At 40.7% G+C, this 26,294-nt stretch overlaps 1 protein-coding gene across 1 annotated transcript in view; it reads left to right on the top strand.

The window, feature by feature from the left end:
- The window catches only part of LOC117399611 (collagen alpha-6(VI) chain-like), a 68,254-nt gene that overhangs the window by 13,616 nt on the left and 28,344 nt on the right, over positions 1-26,294 (top strand). Inside the window, exons 5-20 of the mRNA XM_033998901.3 lie at positions 3,836-4,456; positions 4,783-5,343; positions 11,031-11,588; positions 12,088-12,663; positions 13,404-13,979; positions 14,316-14,647; positions 16,501-16,579; positions 21,714-21,859; positions 22,660-22,752; positions 23,014-23,067; positions 23,339-23,410; positions 23,907-23,933; positions 24,042-24,086; positions 24,193-24,246; positions 24,602-24,664; positions 26,016-26,081. Of these exons, the coding sequence (XP_033854792.3) occupies positions 3,836-4,456; positions 4,783-5,343; positions 11,031-11,588; positions 12,088-12,663; positions 13,404-13,979; positions 14,316-14,647; positions 16,501-16,579; positions 21,714-21,859; positions 22,660-22,752; positions 23,014-23,067; positions 23,339-23,410; positions 23,907-23,933; positions 24,042-24,086; positions 24,193-24,246; positions 24,602-24,664; positions 26,016-26,081 (3,923 nt within the window). The remainder of the gene's footprint in view (positions 1-3,835; positions 4,457-4,782; positions 5,344-11,030; positions 11,589-12,087; positions 12,664-13,403; positions 13,980-14,315; positions 14,648-16,500; positions 16,580-21,713; positions 21,860-22,659; positions 22,753-23,013; positions 23,068-23,338; positions 23,411-23,906; positions 23,934-24,041; positions 24,087-24,192; positions 24,247-24,601; positions 24,665-26,015; positions 26,082-26,294) is intronic.

Raw genomic sequence — 26,294 nt, 5'->3', positions numbered from 1 at the left:
GAGCTTCAATCTTAAATCTTTAAATCTTTCATTTTGAAATTCTTTATTTAAAAACCCTTTGTTTTTTAAAAAAATACTTTTGTTGAACCTTTTGTTTTGGAAATCCTTTGTTTAAACCTTTAAAAAAAAAGAGGAGCATGGATCTGCTTCTGCCTCTGTCCTCGGATGAGTTTCAGGATCTGCAACCCGGGCAGTCATTTCCACCGGCCCCTCGGACCGCCTCGACCTCCCGCCAGGCCACCCCAGCATCTCCTCACCAGTAAGACCCCGCGGCCCGGCGCTCATAACATCCGCGCCTGCAGCGGTCAGCATCATGCTGTTCTATAAGGATTGGCCTCTTCAACTCGGACATTCAGATTCCACCATCCGCCGACTGCAAAGTTCTCTTCCTCCTCTATTGTAGCTCAACCGCGGCAGAGCCCGTCTTCCCACCATTGAAACGCCGATGCGCAGCGACCAGAGGTCGCCAATCCAGCTTTGCTCCAGCTTCTGCACCCCCACAGCTTTCAGGTCTCCTCAGCCTCCAGCCGCCACCAGCGCCACAAGCTTCCAGTCGCTGCACCAGGGTATCTTTCAGGAGATCAAGGAGTTCATGCAGCCTTTTGCCGATTCTATATCGGCCATCAACTCCCACTTCGACATCATCGAAGCCCGCTCTTCCTCTCCTCTTCCACCCGCCAGCGCCACCGCTACCACCGCCGCCGATCACGACCCTGCTCCTGTTTTCAGTCTGGCTTCAGCATCGGTCTCAGGTCCTTACCCAGTTCCCACCACCCGGCGCTACACTATCTCTCTTGCTCTGCGCCAGTAAATCTTTGAGGGTAAGGACGTAAATCTTATCTCTATTCTTATTGCCACGGCGGAGTTAATAAACCATAGAGTAGTTCATTGTGTAGATGTGTCTGTCATACTGAAATCCAGTGACCCCAGCTTGCTCAAGAACCTCATCCTGGCCTTCTCCATCTTCCGCGATGTCCCTTGCACTGCTTACTCTCATCGACGTGAGGAACTGGATCTCTACCTAGCATACGTTATCGAGTTGTCTGTGCGATACAGTGGTACGATGTTTTTCGAGTACCACAAGAACTTCTCTGCTAAGGCTGCAGCAGTCCTTGCAACTAACAACATCATAGTCAACTGGGCTACCCCAGACAATGACCTTTTCAACCAGGTCTTCAGCGGTCTCCACTGGGCACTCCACCCACCTCTGCCCCAAAACCGCCTCTGCCAGCAGCTCCCGCACCATGCAGCCTCCTCAAACCCCATCCTCTCTAAAGACAGATAAGGTCGCACCATCAAGTTCATTGGATCTGAGCAAATCTGCAATAACTTTAACCTGGCCACCTGCTCTTTCACCCCTTGCCACTACCTCCACCTCTGCTCTTTCTGTGGTGATCCTAACTCCCAGCTCATCTGCCCTGTCCAATGGAAGAAATGACATTTAACAGCCCTTTCAATCTTCACGCCAGTAAAGATCCCCACCCTCATCGAAGCTCTCCATCTACACACCGATCGGCAGTTCGTCGACTACCTTATAAACGGCCTTCAACATGGCTTCTCCACTGGCCTAGCCAGCCTTCCATCCTCGTCCCTCATCTGCGAAAACCTTTGTTCCGACGTCTCAAACCCTCAAGCTGTCTCTTCTCTCATCCAGGCTGAGATCAATAAGGGTTTCATGGCCGGCCCTTTCTCCACCCCCCCTTCCCTAAATACAGCATCAATCCCATTGGCATTGCTACCCGAAAGATCCTGGGAAAGAAGCGGCTCATCATTGATCTTTCCGCCCCCCCCCCCATGGTCGCTCCACCAGCTTCATCAATACTCTAATCCCCTACGACCAATTTTCCCTACAGTATATCACACTTATCGATGCCATAAAATCCATCAAGCTTGCTGGTCATGGAGCCTGGCTGACCAAAGCCGACATCACCGATGCCTTCAAGGTGATGCCCATCCATCCTTCTCTGCGCCATCTGTTTTGAATCTCCTGGCAAGGCTCTTTCTACTTTTCCACCCAACTGACCTTCGGCTGCCTTAGTAGCCCGAAGATCTTCGGCTTGCTGTCCGAAGCGCTGTGCTTAATACCTGCTTTTTCCCATTCCATCTCCTTGATGACTTCCTCCTCATCTCTCCAGCCTCTCAGCCTCCACATCAAGCCATCACGCAGCTTAAATCCCTCTTTTCTACCCTCGGCATCCCACTCTCTGACAACAAGACCAACTGCCTGGAACTTCTGGGAATAAACCTCGACACACATAAGTTTGAGGCCCGCCTTCCTCCCTTTAAACTGGACCGCATCCGCCAGCTCATCAGTTCCTTCCAGTGTTCCAAGCATATTAAAAAGAGACCTCCTCTTCCTGCTCGGTCATTTAAATTACGCCATCCACATCATTCCCGAAGGTCGTACCTTCATCTCTCGTTTCCTCACTCTTGCTGCAACTACCTAAAACCTCAGCTCCTCCATCCGCATCCCCTCCAATGCCAGGAAAGATATCCTTGGCTTCCCTTTCTATACCGCATTGCCCTGCACAGGGTTCCCCTCTGGGGGGATGTGAGGCTCACTCCCCCGGCCTCAGGGCTAGACTCAGTGTCCTCTGCCGATATATCTCAGGTTCTCCCGCGGAGTCAGAGGGGACCCCGGCCACAACTGCTCTTTCGCAGCTCATGCGCTTTGCCTCGCCTGCTGGCTCTATCCTGCCTGGGCTTGGTTCCTCGCCTCTGGCCTTCTAAACATTTCCCTTTTCCAAGGTCCCTGCGGGTACCTCTCCGTACTCGGCTTTAGAAGCCGAGCTTCACCTCTACCACGAGGGCGACTCCTGGTGACAGGCACCTGACTAACCTTTTTCTTTACCAGGTTCTCCAACCATACTCGAGAGCCTTTCCGTCCCCAACGCCAAGCGGAGGGGACTCTTCCCTATCGTGTGTGTTTTCCAGTTCTCCAACCGTACTCGAGAACGCCTGTTCCCTCAAGGGCAGACCGAGTCTCCCAGACCGTACGCTTCTCCGGTCCTCCGAGAGTGAGGGTCTATCCTATCCTATCTGTCCCGTCTCCTAACACTCCCTAATAAAAGCCCCTCAGCCCTTGCAAGCATCTATGAAATGGATTTTGATATTAATTAAACTGTTCTTTAACAGTCTGTAGTTTAGTGCTTATCAGATTTGATTTAATCCATCAAACTACACTGGTTATATCAATTGAATCATATCCTAACTAAGTGAACTAACCAATTTAAAGGATGACATCTGTATAGTTTGTTGCAGTGCTACATTGTGCAGTTTTTACCGTTGAGTAGGTCAAGACAAATGACCCAATATTTAGGAGAGCCTGATTTTGATGCAACAGATTTGTAAATGCAATGAACAATAGAATATACAGAAATGACAACAGTATATAGATATTTGGCCACTGGGCTTAGTGAGATGATTTCTTGATAGATATTTTAGGGCGATCAGAGATCCCCACATGCTGTTTATAGCCATGGGGAAGCACTAAAGGTGGTAAAGTGGCAGGTAGTTGATGCTGGCACACTGTTGGCTGACAGAAATACTAGCAAGTTATACCCGGCGGGTTAAGCTTTTCATACAGTTAGACTTATGACCCTTTTTTGTAAAGTTTTATTGCTCTGTGGTGAAATACTTTACAGCAGCATTACAAATTAGCTTGTATACACAAGTATCTAAAAATTAACTGATGAATGTTAACAATGCAATATTTATGATTTTCCTAGCAGAATATACTTTGTTATTCAAAACAGTTATGCCTATTCATGTAGAATTGTTTCATAATGCTTTATCCCTGATACTAACCAAGACCACTTTCTTGCTTCTCTTTCAGTATGTCAAAATGCTTCTGTGGCAGACATTGTCTTTTTAGTCCAACATTCTAGCAACATTGGCATGCCAAACTTTCACCAAATTCAAGTTTTCCTCTACAAGATTGTCTGCTCCTTGAATGTTACCAATAATACAGTGAGAGTTGGCTTGGTAATGTACAGTAACACATCGAAAGTGGAGTTTTACCTTACCACATATACAGATAAGACTGAAGTTTTGCAGCATATAAAGGAATTACCATATGTGGGTAGAACAGGGGACCCCAATACTGGTGCTGCCATTGATTATGTGAGACAAGAAGTTTTTGCAGGTAATAGGAGCAAGGGTAGAGGTGTTCAACAAATTGCAGTTCTCATTACGGACAAGGATTCCAGCGACAATGTTAGCCAGGCTGCGACTGACCTTCGGCGTGCTGGGGTAAAAGTCTTCATTGTGAGGATACAAGACACCAATACAACAGAGCTGAGGAAGATTGCATCAGATCCCCCACAAACATTTATCTCAACCGTGGACACATTCTTACAGTTATCAACTCTCGAGGAAATAATACAAACCAGGATTTGTGCTGAGATTTACAAGCAAGCATTTATAACAGCAGAAGACACACGCTCACTCAAAGAAGGTAAAAAACACACTTATAAAACAGATCTCCAGATTTTGTATTTTGCATCATTTCTTCCTTACACATCAGTATATGGTGTATGTATGCCCCTTCTGATTTTACTTGAATGTATGGATTTTTGCTCTTATGCAATTTGACGGTAACTTTGTCAAATTAAATTTGTCAACATAGTTCCAGTAAAGCTATTCCATTGTTTTAAAGACTGGAGGTAAGGATACATTTTGTTAATTGAAATGTTGGCTTGTCCTTTCAGTAAATTATCCCTAGTAAAGCATTACAAATGTATATTAGTTACAGTGTTGTTTCTTTATCTTCTATCTGTAAAGGCTGTGCTGAAACAGAAGAAGCTGATATCTACTTTCTGATGGATGGCTCAGAAAGCATCAAACCACAGGACTTTTTAGACATTAAAAAATTCCTTATAGGAATGGTTGGAATGTTCAACATTGGGCCTGACAATGTGCGGATTGGAGCAGTACAATATTCTACCAGTCCAATACTAGAATTAAATATTACTCATCACAGCAGTAAAATAGCCATACAACAGGCTATCCAGAATATCAGACAGGTAAGAGAAGGAACACGCACCGGTGAAGCTCTGCGCTTCATGCTGAAATGCTTTCAATCTGCTGTAACAACTCGGCCAACTACGGTACCCCGGTACCTGGTAATGCTAACCGATGGAGAGTCACAAGATGAGGTTAGACAGGCAGCTGAAACCCTATGGAAAGAAGGAGTTCTAACTTATGCCATTGGTGTAAGGGATGCCAACAAAACACAGCTCCAAGAAATCTCAGGGTCTGAGGGCAGGTTTTTCTACGTCTACAACTTTGACTCCCTGAAAGATATAAAGAATAATGTTGTCCGGGAAATCTGTTCACAAGAAGGTAAGTCAAATCTTTCAGCCTATGGACCCTTTTCAAGGTCTTTTCTGTAAGATCTTTTTTTTTTTTAAGTTTTTATAAATATTTTCTTACGTCAGACACTTATTTAAAAAAATGAGAATAAACAAATAAACCTCTCAGGTGAAAAAAGTCACACTCTCAAGGCTGCGTTGGCCTGTAACTGAGTTTATTAAACTTGGCAACAACCAGAGCCAAAATGGAGGTACACAATCAATGCAGACATTAGATTTAATGCCCAAGTCAGCTTCTAAACATTCAAACAAGTCCCCTAAAAGTTTTGTCATGCACAAGAGTCAATTCATGCACACACTTGAAAAATGTGTAAATTTGGCCTGATGGTTATGGAATAACAAAAAATAGTTCAGTTACAAAAAATAATTTCCATAACCCTATTATAATGTGCTTAGAGCTTAACCATGATGTTGAACAATACAAACAGTGTGCTCAAAACCATTTCAAGAAATAATTAACAAATATAATTCATTACAAAGGTAATATTCAGTTTTACCACCCATTGGTATGTTCGACCAATCAGTTCCTTTTGGTCAAGCCACAAAACATCAGTATATATTATATATATATATACTGTATATATATATATATATATATATATATATATATATATATATATATATATATATATATATATATATATATATATATTAAAACAGTACAGTAGAGAGTCAGTTATTCAATATTTGATCTACCGTACTGTCGAGTCAACTGAACTCACCTCTAATGACGTGATGAATTACGTGTGGTGTATTACGCACACAGCTTCTGCTGCTAAAATGGCTACGAGATTTAGCTGCCAAAAAAAGGACCAGCAGACTGAGGCAAATTAAAGTTACATAATTATTCAGACCACCAAAACCTTAGATGGAGTATTGTGTGCTTTAAATGGTTACAGTTAACCAAATTAAAACAGTCACCTTGTTCTTGATTTTTCTTCTATTTCGTCAGTAAGGGCTGGATATCCTGTCTGTTATTGAGCAGCTAAGAACTTTTATTTTATTCATTTCAATTGCACATTATTACAATGCCTTAACAGCAAGTATCAAAGTATAGAAACATTTTTGAAATTTAATGATTGCTAACGTTCTGTAATATGTCAAAGTTGTACTGAATTGTATTCTTTGATGATTTTCAATGTTTGGTATATGGTATGTTTAATTACAGTGTTTCATTACTTTAACTGTAGGTGTTAAAGGTTTACTGAATTGCATTATTTAATGATTTGTAAAGCTTTATACTTCTGTATGCTTAATGTGACAGAATAGGTTACTAGCTATATATAGGTACTTGTGTACAAAGTACTTGTGTATGTTAACTTTATTCTTTACATTATTAAAGGTACAGTAATTGTTATTAATACCTGTTCAATTATCCATACAAATCGATTATGCGATCTAGTATCGGTCCCAATTAGTTTGACTCTCTACTGTATATACTAAATGAGACTAACAAAGTGAAATCCCCTCTGTTACATAATAGCAACAAATGCTATGTTTTAAGCATTTAATGTTTTCTTTCTTTTGTATTGAACTAATAATGTTGCTATGATACATTAAGGTAACCTAAAGCAAAATAAATAGATGCTTACCTGTAGTACCTGTGAGGCAGGGTGCAGCGGAAACCTGGAAAAGAAAAGAGAAAATAAATATTTGAGATACTTGTTTGGGTTTGTCCACTGTCTTGTTTGTTTGTTTGTTTTGTCTAAATATTTACTTTGTTTATTTAATAAATCTGCGCACCAGCGCTTCAATCCAAGCACTGCTACTTCCTGGCCTGACGTCACCACATGAGCCAGCCTGTTCACATATGCTGTCAGAGAAGTGGGAAACAGCGCCTCCACACTCAGGCCAGGAATAGTACTGCTGAGGATTTTTTTTGGTAAAACAATTTTTTTTGTTGTGTGTGTTTTGGAAGTGGAGAAGATGGATCAGGGAAAAGAACTGGAGGAGTGGTACTACTGTGAGTACTGCAGGAAGGAGAACCACCACTACTGGAAGGAATGTCCAGAAATTCAAGACTGGTATGGGCTGCGTGAGCATTTCGGCCATTTATGGCAGAAGTGCACGCAGGCCGATGGGTTTTCTGGGGAGCTGTTGGAGGAGGTCCCTGTTTGGGAGGAAGAGGAACAATTGCAGGCCCCAAAGAAAAAGAAGGGGAGAAGCGGCAGTTCTCGGAAGAAGGGGAAGAAGCAGATTCCAGCTCCAGCGCCCAAAAGGGTGGAGCCCGAGCGTCCAGTGTCCATGAGGGAAGAGTACGAGCATCCCATACCCTTGAATGGGACTGGCTGGTGGACCCTGAGGGGTGGATGATGAGGGACCTCACGAGGATGATTGAGCTGCTGTGGGCCCAAAATGGGGAGAGATGGGAAGCCTGGGAACAGCAACATCACCCAGCGTCCATCCTAGACATCGCAGCCATGGTACTCAACTACCTACCTGCAGATATTGGAGGGGTGCTGCCATCTCCAATCCCATCAGAAGGAGCAGCGCCTACTCATCCTCCACAGGCACATCCACGCCAGAGCCCAGAAGGGAGCCGCATTAGTCCCCAGCGACTGAGGGAGAGCCGCACCAGTCCTCCGCGATCAAGGGAGAGTCGCACCAGTCCCTAATAAACGAGGTAGACTACCTGCTGTTTCCACCTCCATCACCAGATGGAGACTACCTGTTGCTCCCGCCACCACCACCAGAGGAGCTGAAGCTATCTCCCAAGGGTCAGCTCCTGCTACCGCCTCCCAAGGGTCAGCTCCAGCCTTGTCCAGCATTGCCTAGGGCTGCCGAGCCTGCATCATCTGGGGCTGCCGAGCACGCGTCGCCTGGGGAGGCCAGTTCGTCATCGCCTGGGGAGGCAAGTTCACCATCGCCAGGGAAGGTCAGTTCGCCATCGCTGGGGGAGGCCTGCTCGCCACCACCCAGGGATGCCTGCTTGTCATCATCCAGAGATGTGTTGTGTCCACCAGCAGCAGTAGTTGCGCTGTTGGAATGGGTCAACTCATTGTCAGATTTTCCGCTGCCAGTGGTACCATTAGAGGAGGACCTCGTCCCACTGTTAGCATTTCCGCTGACAGCATTGCCACTGGAAGCATTTCCGCCCATGGGCCCCTTAATACCTCAGTTCCTGGCCCAGGAAGATGCCCAAGACTTTTGGGACTTTAAGGGGGGAGGTGGACATGTGTGCTGGGCACAAGGGGGGAGATATGTGGCAGGGTGCCCCGACCCTGTGTGTATTTTATGTTTTATGTGGTGTGTTTTTGTTTATATGTATATATGTAGTGATGCACGAAATGCAGATTATGTAGCATGAGTGATTTAAAATGTATATTTGTGTCTGTATTTAGGCATAAAAGAGCCAGTGTTTCACACACACAGGGTTGGGTGTTCGCAGTGGAGTAGAGGAGAAAGAAATATAAAATATAACAATTGTTACTCGTGCGGAAGGACCCACATGATACTTGTTTGGGTTCATCCACTGTCTTGTTTGTCTGTATGCTTTGGCCATCGTGCCTTTTGTTTTCTGCACACCAGTGCTTCAAACCCAGCACTGTTGTCTGTCTACTTCCTGGCCTGACTTCACCACATGAGCCAGTCTGTTCACAGGAGGGTTTTCAGTCCCTAAACAAAAACATGTATATCACAATTGTAATCCGCTCTTTTGTGCATGGAAAAGTGCTTGCTCTGTTTCCAAGACTGCTGGTGCTGTGCTGTGCTGTACAGTGATGTGCAGTGATTAGAGTGCTTCCCCTTTGTACTGCCAAACTCCTCCCTGTGATCAGCCCAGTGCCACGGTCTATCCAATCATTTCATATTTAGCAATCTTGCCACTATGCGCTTTCTCCAAAATGTCCGACTTCCAGTTCCCACCTACCGTCGAATCAACCCATCTATGGGAAATGTACCACCAATCTTATACAGCACACTTTCTGGTCAAGAGGGAGACTTGCAGCTGAGATTCCTTCTCTCCCTGTCACACTATCTAAAGAAGGTAATATGGATTGTGTGTCCTAAGACTGGTGTTTAAAACAAGAAGTGTTTTGTTGAACTGGTAAATGGCTTAGCTGTCCGGTTGTGAGACAGGGATCTTTCGAAGTTTAGCAAGTGCTCCAACTTGGAGTTAGGCTTTTGTTTTGTTTTGTGAACAAACTTACAGGCACTGCCATGTCTATTGTTGTATGGAGTAGTTTTTACACTAGAAGACGGTAATAAAAGTCCCAAACGTGGTAAAGCAACCCCCACTATGCCATATATGGTGGAGAATGCGGGCAAGGGAAGGAGGTGAAGAGATGACCTACACTGCAGCCCCGACCACCACCCCTGCGCACTGAGCCACTGTCTCTAGAACCAGAGAAGCACCGCATTCTCCAGAACCCGGAAAAAAAGGAGAAACAGAGAAGGGGGACGAGGTGAAGAGACCACCTCCAACACAGCCCCGACCATCAGCCCTGTGCACCGATTCGGCACTGGTATGTCAGGTCCCTTGGCCCTTGCTCCTAGACACCCTACCGTTGTGTCTGGACCTCTGATCACTGGGCCTAGTTCCTGGGTTGCTGGACCACCAGGCACAGCCATTCGCCTGGTTTCCAGTTCCATTCCCCCTGGGATGTCACTGCACAGATGGCGGTTCTTCGGTCCCTTCCTGGAATTGAAAGTTGACTTTACATTTATAGCAATTATGTTAACAATTAGTTAAACATCTTATGTCTGTGTCAATATAGTGATAAGGCAGGGAGGGGGTTAAAATCCTCCCTGCCCGAAACTTATTTGTTTAATTATTTATTGTTTAATTATATTTGTTAATTGTTGTATTGTTTAATAATCACCTGCACCTGGCTAATATTGTAAATTAGAGCCAGGTGCAGGGTATTTAAAGAAAACAGTCAGTCTGCTCAGGGCTGCTGAATAGTAGGAAGCAGAAGGTGTGCTCTGTTTCTGAGCAGTGTCTCTGTTTCTGAACCTGTGTGGTTTATTTTGTTTTGTTGACAGGTAAATGGCTTAGCCGTCCTGCGAGCTAGTCAGGAACGTGTCTATGTAGTCAGTACTCCAACACGGAGTTAGGATTTTCATTCTTGTGTATAAAAAAAATCTATTTCTGTGTGTTGGGTCTGCTTTAAAAGGGGCAATGAACGTCCAGGAATGCCGGCTATGTTACTATATATATATATATATATATATATATATATATATATATATATATATATATATATATATATATATATATATATATATATATTATTAATAGGTGAGATGTTTTAAGTAAGTGTCTCCCTACTCTAATAAAAGTTTACCATTGTAAATTTGAACTGTATTTTTGTTTGTTTTTTCCCCAAAGCTTTTTCCATTTTTACCATAGTTTACTATGTTTTTTTAATATTCTGTATCATTCCCCTCTGGGCTTTACAGTGCTTACCTATGCTTTATTACACTTTGCTATGCTTTTACTAAGGTAAACTTAAGGGTAATAATATATTTTTTCTCTTGTTTCAGTTTATGTATTCAGCGTTAAACATCCTATGGCTGTTCCTTAAAATACATTTGTATTCTTTACCCAGTTGTTTATACAATACAACCCAGTAGGATGCAGCACCGATAAAGAGTGAGAATTTGTTTTCTTTCTTGTGTTTTACTGTCTTTATAAATCATGTTTTTTTTGTTTTTCAGCTTGCAAGAAAGTTGAAGCAGATATTATTTTTTTAATCGATAGTTCAGGCAGCATCGTAGAAGAAGACTTTAAAAAAATGAAACGTTTTGTGGAGAATATTGTAAAAAAAACGGACATTGGGGTAGATAAAGTCCGAATTGGAGCAATACAGTTCAGTGACATACAAAAGGAAGAGTTTACACTGAACACATTTTCTCTAAAAACGGAATTGCTGGAGGCCATCAGGAACATGTCACAGCTTTATGGTGGGACTCTAACTGGAGAAGCTCTTAGTTTCACGTCTAAATATTTTGAAAAAAAAAAAGGAGGACGGTCTGATGTTGATCAGTTCCTCATTGTAATTACTGATGGAGAGGCTCAAGATGAAGTTGCAGCTCCTGCTAAAGCCATACGAAACAAAGGAATTACAGTGTTGTCCATCGGAGTATTTGGCGCCAGTGACACAAAACTGGTGGAAATAAGTGGCTCGTCAAACACAGTTTTTTTTATTGAGAGCTATGATGCTTTAAGTAGTATATTGAATAAGGTGGTTTTTGGTATCTGCAACCCTCAAAAAGGTAAGTTGTCTCAATGTCACAACACTCCATTATGTTCTAAATAATGCAGTCCAAACAATAAAGGTTTCTAACACACAATTGTAATGCACTGAGCACGGCTTGCTGTTACCACACCAACACAAGATATAATTACCTGTACCTCCGCGCAAAATGAATAAAGACTCTCGTCAATACAGCTTCCGATTTAACTTTTTGAAGACAGGCGATTTTGACTGGCAGAGCTTAACTGTTGTAACATACAGCCTTGTCAATTTACTGGTCTGCCCTCAACCAACATGGTGGTGAAGTCAAAGATAATTTCATAGTGCACCTGTACTGTGGGCAGCAGGACACCTCTTAGGAATCCCAGGGTACTAAAGCTCCATAACTACAGGAGTGCATGTATGAGAGGGCCTAATTATTTATTTGGACAGTGTAATGTTTCATTATGTTGCATTATGCAAAGTTGATCACATATTGTAACAAGCTAATTAATTATCTTCTTGTATTTCTTTTCCAGAATGCCAAAGGATAGAGGTTGCTGATATTATGTTTGTTGTAGATTCATCTGGTAGTATTAATGAGGATAATTTTAAGAGTATGAAGGAGTTCATAATTGCTTTGGTAAATCACTCTGAAATTGGCAAAGATAAGGTTCGGATTGGGGCAATCCAGTATAGTGATAAGCCATTGAAAGTGTTTGACCTAAATGAACACTTTAACAAGCTAAAACTCCATCAGGCAATCAACGCAATGAAGCTCATTAAAAGTACCACTGCAACAGCAGAAGCGCTGAATTTTTCTAAAGAACATTTGGGAGAATTGTATGGTGGACGCAAAGAAAAGGGAGTCCCACAGATTCTTATAACAATTACTGATGGAGTATCAGATGATAAAGACAGTTTAAATGAAACTGCCAATTACATCAGAAATGCAGGCATTGCAACATACGCTGTTGGAATAAAGGATGCAAAAGAAAATGAGCTTCTGACAATTGGAGGAACAAAAGAGAGATATTTCTACGTAGATGACTTCGAAAAATTGAAAGACTTGCAAAATAAGTTTTCGAAGATGATCTGTGCCAATACCACCACATGTAAGTAACAAAAAACATGTATTTCTTTCTTGTTAGGGGGTTGTAATCACAGGCTTTGATGTTAATTAAACTGGTCTCACAACTGACTAGCATATACTGGAATCCAGAATTCTGGGCTACATTATTTAAAATTGAAGGGAATTTCTTTGGGAGTCACAATACTTACTCTGGCCAAGTTAATACAAGGTGGAAAAAAAGTATGTCCTGCATTAAATATAGATAGTTAGAATCAGCATGTACTGTATACAGGAGAAATCTGTAATTGGAGACTTCAGAGCTTTCTCTCCTGGAAGCTGCTTCCCCTGATGATTGACATTGTTTTTTAGTAAGTAACAAGCTTTGATCTTGAAGAAACTGCTAGGATGAAATAGTCTATGAAGTAAAGGAGTAACCTACTTCTTGGAAGTTTCTTTAACCTAGTATAGAACCAGATGTCATGTTTGCTATAACATGTATTTCTTTAAAAACTGCACATAGTGCACATAGTGAATGAAAATGCATGACAGGCGAGATTTATTACATTATTTTGTTAGCCACACCCACTTTAAAGATGTGTAGTCAGATTGGAGTGTACTAAGCTGTCACTTCCTAATAATATATAAATCACTTAGATCAAGATAACAACTGAAAGCTTGTTCAATTTGCAGACGACACCAAAGCCAGGGACTCACAAACGACGGCTCAGTTAATTTAAAAACTGCATTTTCTGAATATAATTTATACTTTGGTCTTCATTACAGATTGTGAAATTCAGAAAGCAGACATAGTCTTCTTAATTGATGGCTCAACCAGTATATCGTCAGAGGACTTCAAAACCATGAAGAAATTCTTAACGGCGATGGTGATCAACTTTGATATTAGACCAAATAGAGTGCAGATAGGTGTGGCTCAGTATAGCGATTCGTATGAGAAACTTTTCTACCTTCGTTCATTCAGTGACATAAGCACATTTCAGAACCAAATTGAAAACATCAGTCAGCTCTTAGGCGACACGCATATAGCAAATGCCCTCAAGAATGTAAAAGATTTCTTTACTAGATCTGCTGGAAGCCGAAAAAGTGAAGGTGTCGAGCAGATTTTAGTTGTGATCACAGATGGAGTTGCACAGGACAAAGATTATGTGTTCCAAGCTGCTGAAGATCTACGACAAGATAGCATCACCATATATGCACTGGGAATTGGAAACATTAATGTTTATCAGTTGATTGAGATTGCTGGTACTCCAGAAAGAAAATTCATGGTAAACAACTTCAATGAACTCGAAACATTTAAAACAAGATTTGTCCGGAACATATGTGAAGGCTTTAAAGATGCAAGTGAGTACACAATATTATAACCCCAGTACGTTAATAAAAAAGCATTTTTGACCTACATAACCGCTGAACAAAAAAATACTTTTGTAAAATTTAAATGCTTTTTTTTTTTTTTTTTTTAAAGGTGAATATTATTGCGCTGTGGTCATGTTTTGTACTGTGGTCCTTCCATTTTAGTGGGCACATCTCTATATAGCAAAGCATAAGGACACACATATTATCAGTGTGTCGCTATTTTAGGTAGTTGGGTGTCTCTATGTATGTATAATAGGTTAAACTCTTGATATTAGAACAAACATATGAACATATTTGATCATATCATGTATTTCTTTATTACAGAATGTGCCATAGACATTGCAGTGGGCTTTGACATTACAAGCCAAAAACCAGGACAAAAAATATTCTATGACCAGCACAAACTGCAAGTATTCCTGCCTGAAATTTTAAAAGAAATTACATCTCTTCAGACTATCAGCTGTGCTTCTGGTTCCCAGATACAGATCAGCTTCAGCTTCACCAATTCAGAACCTCTCTACGAAACTCAGTTTAAAACGTTTAGCCCAGACATTGTAACTGAGATCTCACAATGGGTTGTTAAGCCATCATACCTAAATAAAGCATTTCTGGAGTCGCTGTGGAAGAAGTTTGAAAAGTCTGAAAACAAAACAAAGGTGACTTTCTTTGTTTGTTCATACTTTTTAAATGTAAAGTGAGTATTTACAGGTGTGGATGTATAACAAAACAGTTCTTACCTTTGTTTTGTGTACAGCAGTGATCACTTGCAACATACACAGAAACCTATTCAATTCAGACCATTTTGTTGTATCCGATAGCCTAAAGCTGACAGGACACTAGTCTACATGTTGCCAGAAAATGTAGAACAACGTCTGTTGCTTCTACAATGTTGATTCTACTTTCATGGAACACCTTTCTACAATAAACCCACATATACAGTTGACTCCACTTATTTGCTTACTGGATAATTGCATAAATTGCTTAACTGCATAGCATGCAGCTGGTTCAGTTTTTTAATGCATCATTTTCTATTATTGTATGATACGGTTAAATGCATATAGGCTAAATGCACAATTTGCTTAATTGCATAAAGCTGCGTGGTCCCTTGTACATTGCATTTTAATTCGGATAATTGCATAATGCAAACAACCTTCTGTTTAAATAAAATACAATAAAAAATACTAGAAATAGCAGTGACATAGAGAGCATAGCAACAGCATGGCAGCGAGAAAAGCCGGCAAGACGAATTTGTAAAACTCTCGATCATCAGCACACTACGACTCCGAGCCTTCATAGAAGCAAATGCTTGTCAGTCTTGATTATTATTTTTTTTTAGAGTTGTTTATCAGCTCAATCGGTCAAATACTGTGCATACTTTCATCAAATAATGTTTTGCTCCGTTGTACTCACAAGATCGATAGTAAGGTACTGTACACATCTGATTAAGTTTTATGTTTAACTGTACTACAATAACTTAGTTTATGCCGGCTGTTATATACTGACTATACATTACTTTACATTTTTACTTTTCATATCGTCCTTTGCCAGAGAATAGTGTTGTTTGTATTGAGTGCATAACGTATTTCAAATTGTTTTATTTTTATTAACTTGTTCAGTATTTTAAGTTACTTGTAATAAAATAAAGGAAAAATAAAGTTATGAATCTGATCAAAACGAGTCATAGACCTATTGTCAATGTATTACCTCACTCCTGTCATGCTCTGGTTATGTGCATGACCTCACACAGAAAAAAAAGACCAAACAGAAGCCTTTATTAAATTGAACTCAAATATAGTTGTAATTATTGCAGTATGACGCAGCAAATCAAGCTGCAGATAACCCTATTTGTCAACATTTCACCAGTGATATAACCAGTCACATGACTTATCATGACATTTCATTGGTTGACTAATTGTATGATGTAATGTTGGTTCTACAAAATCAACTCTCCTTTGATAAAGTTGCACAAAACTTAGTTGGCACTTTCTACAAAAAAAAAAAAAATTAAACTGCCTTTCAACAGTTTTCTGCCAACATGTACACTTGTGTCCCCTCGGCTTAACATTGCACACATACAACAACTCTGGTATTTTATGTTTAATGACTGTGAAAGGTGTGTAGGTCAGTGCCTCAACAATCTATGTACATTTGTAGTGTGTATATTACTACAAAGTTTAATCTGAGTGTCAGCGATCACTATTTCTCAATATAAGATTAATGTAATTGTTTGAGAAAAATACTGGATTAAATCTAGTGGAAGCTTTGTAGGTAGCGTTTCCTGCTTGGGTTCACTGCCAAGCCTCCATGGCGGGATGGTGCGCTTCACCTGCCCCCCAGTGAGAAATGCAATTAGAGGTGGTGATGAGGTGGTATAATGTTTAAACAAAAAGTGTAAATGGTTTAAATAGCTGACTGATGGCTTGTAATGAGTGTAATGGAATATGAGTTTGACTTGGTATTTAGCAGCACTATAGAGCATTTGTTGATGTTTAAAATATATGTTTGGCAGGTATTACTGATTTTTACTGATGGATTAGATGATGCTGTGGAGGAACTCAAGGATGTGTCAGAAAAGCTTCGAATGGAAGGTATGTAACAATTTGTGGAAACTGGAATTACATGTGATATATATATATATGGCTGTGTTAACAACAATGACAAGCCGGGTTAGTGCTTTCTCTCCGTGGCAGCAGCACTAAGCAGTGCCTTTGTGTTGATCCTTAGTGTGGGATATTGCATTCCTTGTAAAGGGTTAACTAAAATCAAACCTGTACACTGTGTTTTAAACAGAGGTTTCCATGTAAGGGAAAAAGGGTGCCAAGGGTACCAACGCTGATTGGTTGGTTAGACCATATAAGTATGGGGGCAATGCTTTTAGCGCAGGAGTCCACCAGTAGCAGAGCAATGTGTTAGATGTGATGGATGGATTTATTATAAAGGGTTAATCTTTTTTGGACTTCACTACTGTGTGCCGGTGTTATTATTTGTAAGTTTAACTTTTCTCTGTTCACTTCGACTCAGAGACACAACCCTTAGGGCCCTATTCATAAAAGTACTTGCCGACTGACATAATAAAATGAATTTTGTTTAAAACAAATGAAAGTCGTCCATATTGCTATTCATAAAATGATCTGAGAATACGTGTGACTGTCGTAATGCACTTTATGAATGGTTATACAATAGCTCAAGAACGAAAATCTGCCTCTTTTTGATGACATCATCAGCATTATTAATGTTCCCTGGTTGTCGTCGGTAGCTGTTGCACAGACAGTAGCCTACTACCTTGAGGGTAGCAAACTACTATCATCATGGGGATGTCAAACTGTATAACAGAGCAAGTGTAGTAATAAAATAGGTCTTAAATAAAATAGTCTGCCGAGGCTGTCGTTAGTTTAGACTTGACTGTAGAAAGCGTTCAATAACTCCTAGTTATCAACAGCATTTTGCTGTCGTTCACTCTTGAGCGCAGGTTGACGCTCAGGACCGATGACAACTTTATGCTAATGAGGTAATCGTTAACCTTTCTCTCAATTCGATAAAAACATGCCTTGACAGACGTTAAATAGGCGGCTATGGACGAAATCCGATCATGTACTCCTGTTTTCTCATTTCGACAGGTGTTAACCCTTTATGAATAGACCCCTTAGTTCCAGTAAACTGCAGCTCAACCCACTCACTTGGTTCCTTGCAATGCACTGTTTGGTATTTAGTTATTTTTAGTTAGCTCGACACTTGCTAACTGAAAACACGAACATGAACATCTCGACCCACTCATTGTTCAACTAATAATATAATGCTAATGAAACACATTCAAAAGTCTAAAAGACAACAAACCAATGTATTAATTACTTATATAAACTATTCTAGAACGTATGTTTCAGCCCCAACCTCCTATAATTTATATAGCGCCTTTCTATGACTTTGCCATAATATATATATATATATATTATGTGGGAGAAAATCTCTGGTGGTCCTGGCGGAGAGAAGGCCCCCACTCCGGGCATGCTAGTAATACTTTGTTTAGTGAAATAATATCAGGAGAGAAGAGCAAATTAAAGATTCCACCGCTGAGGAAGGACTGGTTGATTTTTTACTTTGGCTGCTGATGTTATTACATCTATATAGAATGAATGGGAGAATAGGATTGGGGAGGAAGAGCAGCTTTAGAATGAGTTGAAGACAGAAGTCTGCAACTGTAAACGTAGTTGAAAAACAGTTTGCTGAATGGAGGAATGAGTAGAGAGAAAGGTTGAGCTGAGGGAGCCAGACGTCTGAATTAACTAGAAGAGCGTCACCAGTGTTATTAGTGATACCTGGAAGGTGTTGGGCTTTCAAAATAAAATTGATAACTCAAATCCAGACTCGCTGGCGAAGAAGTTGCATAATTAGAGGGGAAGAGGAACGGCCTTTATTAATAAAATGAACAGCAGATTGATAGTCACAAAAGATTATTATTTTTTTTGCCAAAATGGGCCTCAAAGACAGGCTGCAATGACATTTGGGAATACTTCAAGTAAGGCTGTGGATTTAAGCTGAGGAGGAAGATTTTTGATTTCTGGAGGCCAGACATCTGAGAAGCCGACAAGAGAGACCTGATTTCTAGGAGTGCTTCAGCTAGAGGGGCTGTCATTTAGATGAGAGAGGGCAGATGGAATGTGAATGAGCATCACCACAGAAACTGCACATATGTAAAAACAGCATCCTTTGGAAATGCAGAATGAGGAATTGAAATTATTGCACAGCTGTCTACCACCAGAATATTTGATGGGTCTTCCATGAGAATCCTTGCTTGTTGAAAAAGCAGGCAGAGCTGAAGAATGAACATTGTCGAGATGTTGTCGAGATCAGAGGGAGAATAATTTGAGGCTGATGAGAGATGCTAACCGAGATGCTGCTTTGGCTGAAAAAGCTTTATGATACTCATAAAAAATGGTACTGCCATATCTGACCGAAATTATGTTAAATAAATATGAGTCCAGTTCTTGTCGTCGGTGAGCATAAACTTCACAAAGGACATTTCAAAAAACAGAAAATGCAACCACAAATTCTCAGAGAGTTTTTACACAGCCGATTTTAGATTAATTTTTTTTTTTTTTTAATGATTTAGTCGTTACCAATTAGTTTTTTATTATTTTCTCCCCAATTTGAAATGCCCAATTATTTTTTTAGGCTCAGCTCACCGCTACCACCCCTGTGCTGACTCGGGAGGGGCGAAGATGAACACACGCTGTCCTCCGAAGCGTGTGCCGTCAGCCGCCCGCTTCTTTACACACTGTGAACTCACCGTGCAGCCGCCTCAGAGCTACAGCGTCGGAGGACAACGCAGCTCTGGGCAGCTTACAGGCAAGCCCGCAGGCGCCCGGCCAGACTACAGGGGTCGCTGGCCGGACACCCTGGCCGACCTAACTCTCCCTCCCCCCGGGCGACGCTCGGCCAATTGAGTGCCCCACCCTGGGAGCTCCTGTCCACGGTCGGCTGTGGAATAGTCTGGACTCGAACCGGCAACGTCCAGGCTATAGAGCGCATCCTGCACTCTAGCGAGTGCTTTTACTGGATGCGCCACTCGGGAGCCCCCGATTTTAGATTTTAGAGTAACAAACAGATCTCCACAGTCAACTACCCTGTGATCAAGAAATTCTGAGGTTGCAATAAGAATAGAGACCAAATTAACGTCTGTACCGTCAATAATTTTGCGTCTCAGTTAAGGAGAGAGAAAGTGGCAATGCACAACTGAAGCTGAGGAGGTTCCTAAACCAGAGGCGGTCTCTAGAGTGAAAATTGGCAACTCTAGAGTAGGTGTGGGCATGGCTGAAGCAGTGGGAGAGACGAACGCTGTTGTTGTTGCCATTGATGAGGAAGTAATGGCTGCTGGTTCTAAGCGAGTGATTCTGCTATCTAGTGCATCCAGGCGATCAGATACTAATCCTATGGATTAGATGAAATTGAAAACTGAGGGGTTGTAGTTGCTGAATCGGAGGCGAGTGGAGCTTGCAATGCAGCAGGAGTGCTGTGTGAACTGACTAGTTTGGATCTCTGCTGAGACTTTTTTGAAAAGAGCTTTCACGAGTTTGTCGATGGGCCAATCTTTGTAAAAAAAGTTATACTGGAGAATCACCCTGAGGTCTAATGCGTTTAGAGCAGTGAAAAGGATTGGCAGCAGGCACAGCTGTATAAACAGAGGTTGAAGCAGCAGCATTGTCAAATGAAGGAGAAGCAGGATGGGAGAATTTCTTTGAAGTTTTTCCGGTGGATTTTTTGTTGAAGGAAGACAGCCAGAAGGAGAGAACAATTCTTCATTTGAGTCAGATGTAAAGGAAAGCTGCCTCGGGTGAGCAGTCATTTTTAAACCGATTGAAAACAAGGTTTGTTTTAAGATTGGGTCTGCAAGTCTGCGTGGTAACCGCAAACTGAAAAGCAAGACGTGAATTAGGAAGCTGGCTATGATTTAGACAGGTAATTAAATGTTGAGTCCCAGTTCCAGACCCCCGAAATACACCATGGTTCTACTAATGCTCCTCACATTGTTAATTTAGAATACCCCAATGTTAATAAAGCAACTACTATGTAGTATAATGACTCCCTCAAAGATACGATATTTTACCTATCCGATGGACCCCTGGAACTAATTTAATTGGATATAACAGGTTCTACAGAATATACATGTGTGCTAATACAGTCAAGTTGTGTGTGTAGTTCATATTAATAAAAATATGTTTCAACCAGTGGCGTGACAAAATGGACTGGGGTAGCAGAGTCATCGCACCCCCCCCCCCCCCCCTCCTACCTCCCTCCTTTTTTTGTGGCAGCTACCTGTAAACCACAGATACCTTTCATAATTTGAATTCTGAAAGTGCCGAGTATATCCTTTCCCTTCCTGTGTCAGCTCGGGGATCTGTGGTGTATATCTCCCTTTTTTAACAATCTCCAATTTTTCAGAGAAAGTTTTCCTTGAAAAAGGATTCGTAACCAAATCGACTATGATGTCTCAGTTTTCTCACATTTTTTTTATTTTAGTGCAAAATATAATTCGAAATAATTAGTTGTTGTAAAGGTATTTGTATTTATCAATGTCTATTTATAAGCAATATCGTGCAAATCCAGCTATCCTCCTAACTGCAGTGCTAACCAAGGAATATTCATGTTTTGGGGTTGCTCACTAATGATTGGTCAGCTATCAGAGCTTTGACTTTCCCATTGGTTGCTAAAGCAGGGCCTTCAAGTGAGGCAGAGAATACCCTGGGAGATTTATGGCCCTCCTCTGCTCACTCCTGATTGGTCACCTGTCTAAAAAAAGGACATTCTTCGACTCGCTTATTGGTTAAACTCACTCAAGCCCTTCAACTGAAACAGAGAATATCCTCAACTGTTTTTTTTCTAGTGTCTGATCATTGTTTTAGACTTATGTGGGAGAAATGCAGATCTCTTATTGGCTGATCACATCCCCTTCAGGAAACCCCTAGACTCTTAAAAAACCTCCAGTAAACCCTGTAAGTCATTTTGGATAAAGGTGTCAGACAAATGAACAAATAATAATTAGAGTAGTATGCTTCATAGTATAAGCAAGCACATTGTACGCAAGTGAGTGAGGCAACGTAATGTCATTTGACTGACGGTTTACTTGGCACTGTCTGGTCAGCAGAGAATACCTTGAAGGTCCTGACGGCACGCCACTGGTTTCAACTCCACATCAGTTCACTATGATTTACTTCTTTATTTTTACAGGATTGAATGCCCTTATCACAGTTGCTTTAGAAGGAACATCAGCTATTGATAATATTCAGCACATTGAGTTCGGAAGAGGATTTAGATACAAACCACAGTTGACCATTGGAAACCGAGATTTATCCAGAACTTTAAATAAACTAATTGTAAGTTATGCAAAACTTTAAAAAGTACTAATGTTGTTCTAGTGGTTTTATAAATGTGTAGAATATACAGCAGTGTACTGACTACTAGGGCTGTGCAAATACTCACAAAATCTGGGTAATTCCCTTGAATGTTAATTGATTCTATATGAAACAGATAAAAGGCACAGATAAAATATGCATGGTTTTAGTTAATATGATCATGGCAGGTTCTATGTTAAATCACACTGTCAGATAGATATTGTGTAAGCAAGAATAAACGATGGAACACTTTGTTTTGTGTTGTGTAATTAACACAAAGTTACTCCAATTAATACCCCAAAACTAAAACGTGTTAAAAGAAATGGCTTCTGTATCAGCACAGCCCTACTGAATACTGTTTATTGCATAATTCTTCTGGTTGCTCCCAACACAAATATTAAAGAAAAAGGATGTTTTTTTTTTCTGTATAAGAAAATGTGTTTGCAGCACACTGTTTAAATAATAATTACTGAATAATAAATCGGCAACTGTTGTGGGTGCTACCTGATATGTTCATAAAATGCAGATGAATAATAGTTTAAAATACACAGAGGATCTTGTAGAAATAGACCTTTTTGGTACACTGGGAGACAGAAATAACAAGAAGTAGACCTCTGTGTTGGTATTTTTTACCATGTCAAAAATGAACACTGTAAATAATGTAAATGGTAAAATATTTCTGAGCAAGCTGTAGGTTTGTAACAACATATATTACTTACTTTTGCTGCCAATTATGACACATTTGGTGCTTGTATCTTAATGTTGAGGTATTTCTGTTTTAGGACCAAGTTGCTGAAAAGTCATGCTGTGATATATGCTGTAAATGCTTAGGAGATGAAGGTCCCATTGGCAAATATGGACCAAAAGGACAAAAGGTGGTAACCTACAACTTTGTTTTTGTATCTATCTTTGTTTTTGAGTCTTCAGTACTGTCTGTAAGTTATTGTGTGTCAAAGAATATAAAATATACTTGTATCATTTATACATATTCATTTTTTACTTTTATTTACATTTGTAAATTGTTTGGTTCTTATTTTAAAATTATTGTTTCTGAATATGAAGACAATTAAATGTATCTATTGTATTGTGCCATAGTTACATTTTCTAAATCATGTTTGTTTCTTTTCATTTCTCAGGGAAGCAAAGGCTCTGTTGGACGCCATGGACATCCAGGTGAAGAAGGAACTCCTGTAAGTTGTGCACACCTTAGAGTACATCTTTAATGTAAGGAGAAACTCTTGTATAATGCATCCCTTTGTATGCTACCCTATGAAGAATACCATAGCATACAATAATTACTAACTTGAAATACACACACAAACAGAAGGCATATTACTTAAACAGTAAAATGCATATGTCTTTCTCTTGACTTTGTACTGCTGTTTTAATACCTACTATTATAGCATTACTAGCCATTGCTATCATCCAATCAAAGTGTTCTTTTATGTTATTATTGATTAGGGTGGCAGAGGCCCTCCTGGTCTAAATGGAACTCAAGGATTGTCAGGTTGTGTAGGCTTCAGAGGTTTAAAGGTAAGTAATTGCTCAGTTTATTCATATATTTTAAGCTCAGTGTGACAGAGAAAGAATGAATCTTGGTTATAAATCTCCCTCCCCACCTGTGAGGACGCTGTGTAAAGGGAACAGTGTGCCCCAGACTGGATGGTTTGGCAATTAATTCCAGGGAAAGGTGGAAGTCGGCCATATAGAAAGGGGGCGGAGGATTGTTTGGACCGTGAGCTTTGTTGTCTGTCATCTGTTTAAGCATTGCATCACAGCCACACTGGCGCACTGCAAACCACTTTGTCACACTCAGTGGAATATGTGCTTGTAGGTAGGGATGCTGTGGCTTTCAAAAGTGGTGTTCTTCATGAACCCTGGGTGCAAGGGCCCTGCTGTGCATGGTGTAGCTGGTACAGTAATTAATGATAAACACAGCACTGTATACCGTATGTAGAGTGTTGTATACAATATTTAAAGCATTACGTTCTGCTTGTTGAAAATTCTCTTTTTCTTTTTCTTTTAACAGGGAGTAAGGGGTATTCCAGGACAAAAGGTAATCTTTTTATCTTAATAATTCAACCCAGAAGGAAGCTTATCACACAACATACTACACAGTGAGCTTCTTTAAGAATTCTGGCTGATGATGATGGGTCTATTTCAGGGAGAAGAAGGGGAGCAGGCACTAGATGGGATTCAGGGACAGGATGTAAGTATATTTTATCTGTGCTTCATAACAAATTAGAAGCATTCAACATGACTAATTTTATTTGAATAAACCCACATATTCAATGTAAATTGACATTCATTTATAGGGTGATGGTGGGTTGCCTGGTCAAAAGGGAGAAAAAGGAAACCCTGGAAAACCGGTAATAATATTTTATATATTTTGTGTTACCATGGTAATAAAATGCTTTATTGCAAAAAATATGCAAAAATGCAAAAATACCTTCCTGTAATATCCGTCTTTTTACTTTATTATGCTTTCCTATCTGAAACTTTACAGTACAGCTGGTTTTGGACTGATAATGCATTACTGCCCCGAACCAACTCAAGACATATAATACAGTGTAATAATAAGTACTGACCCCATACAATTCTATCTATATATTGGTTTCATTTGTTTTCTTTAAACAGTTGTAATCAACTCCTGACCTAACATATTCAGCACAGGCCAATGCAGCAGCTTACTGGTTTTATATATATTAATCATTGTTGTTTTAGGGCATTCCAGGTCCAAACGGACCTTTAGGAGAACGAGGAGATCCTGGTTTGCGAGGAGACCCAGTAAGTACCTCTACACTTCCGTGGTCCTCAAAAATGAGTCGAGGGCCTTATTAATATCTACAAGATTGCTAGGTCCACAGGGCAAAATTATATTCTCCTTTATTCATCCAACATTTAATACTACATAAGTCATCTTGACTCAAAACGCTCATTCATCTGTCAGATCACAAATGTTTCAGGGTCATAAACTAGAGCCTTCTGCAAACGGGTGATTTTCAAAATAAACATAACAGCCAGTGTGTAGTTTACATGGGGATAGCAATGAATCCCAAGAGGTAGCACTAGACTACTGCTCATCCAATTTTACATGCCAAAAATGTCGTGCCCAAGGTACATCCAGTATAAATAGAAAACTGTAATAAGTTGATGGGAACTTTCCAAGTATTATTGTGCCCCAGACTTTCATTTAGCTTTGGAGGCGTATGAATTACATTGAAAGATATCGGCTCTGTGAGCGGCAATGATGCAAATCAAGGTTAGGAAATCCAGCATAGAAACAACCATCTTGTGTCAATTCATCAAGAACTTGGTCGGAATGAAGAAATGTATCGAGGAAATTGAGTTTGTTACCATAACAGGTCTATTGCCTTCATCAGATTTTTTCTTTTTTTAATTTTAGTCGTTGCCAGTGTTTTTTTACCCCGGTTTTCTCCCCAATTTGGAATGCCCAATTGTTATTTGTACCCCAGTTCACCGTTGCAACCCCCGCGGTGACTCAGAAAACAGAGTCTGGAACACGCATCCTCTGAACCGTGCTCCTGCCAATCCGTCATTTTTTCCACTGCGAGGCCACCAGACCTATAGTACCGGAGACAACACAGATCTGATGGCTCCACTGTAGAACCGCAGGCACCCTATTGGCCACAGGGGCCGCTGGTGTGCGATGAACCGTGGATTCCTCTGCCGACCTAAGCCCTCCTTACCTGGGCGACACTCTGCCATTTGTGCACCGCCTCCTAGGAACCCCCGGTTACAGACGGTAGTGCCTGGATTCGAACCTGCGATCTCCAGGCTATACGGTGCATCCTGCACTCTACGCAGAGTGCCTTTACTGGATGCGCCGCTCGGGAGCCTCCTTCATCAGATATTTGATATTAAAGTGTAATTGTTGCATAACTACAATTGCTATATTGTTTGGGCTGCAATAACCAGTTGAAGTTTGATTAAATAGAGCCATAGAACATAGTTCATAAATAGTGTTGTATTTTTGGAATACACTCAGAAGTCACCTTCGGTACACATTGCAGATACTGTATGAATGCATCAGGCATTGACATCAGGCATAGAATTTCTGAATGTCTGGCCTGTAAACATTAACGTAATGATAATATATATGTTTTTCTTTCTTTAGGGAGTGCCTGGGGCTAATAATAACATCCGTGGCCCAACTGGGGAGAAAGGAAAGCGAGGCCTCCAGGTACTGTACATATTTTCATGTTAACCAAAATGATGTGGACAGAGTGTGACAAAGAAAATGCATAGTTGTTTGCCTAAAAGCAGTAAGATTAAGTAATAAAGAAGTTATTTAAGTGTTAATGACCGACTTGGAGTTCTAAAGCCCAACATACACGAGGAACCATTTTTCCAGAAACATGTTTCAAGACAAAATGTTTCCTTGTGTATGCTGGAT

This window comes from Acipenser ruthenus, chromosome 4 (genome assembly GCF_902713425.1).
Source record: "Acipenser ruthenus chromosome 4, fAciRut3.2 maternal haplotype, whole genome shotgun sequence".
In the NCBI taxonomy this organism is placed as follows: Eukaryota; Metazoa; Chordata; class Actinopteri; order Acipenseriformes; family Acipenseridae; genus Acipenser; species Acipenser ruthenus.
This window is presented reverse-complemented; position numbering and strand designations above follow the sequence as displayed.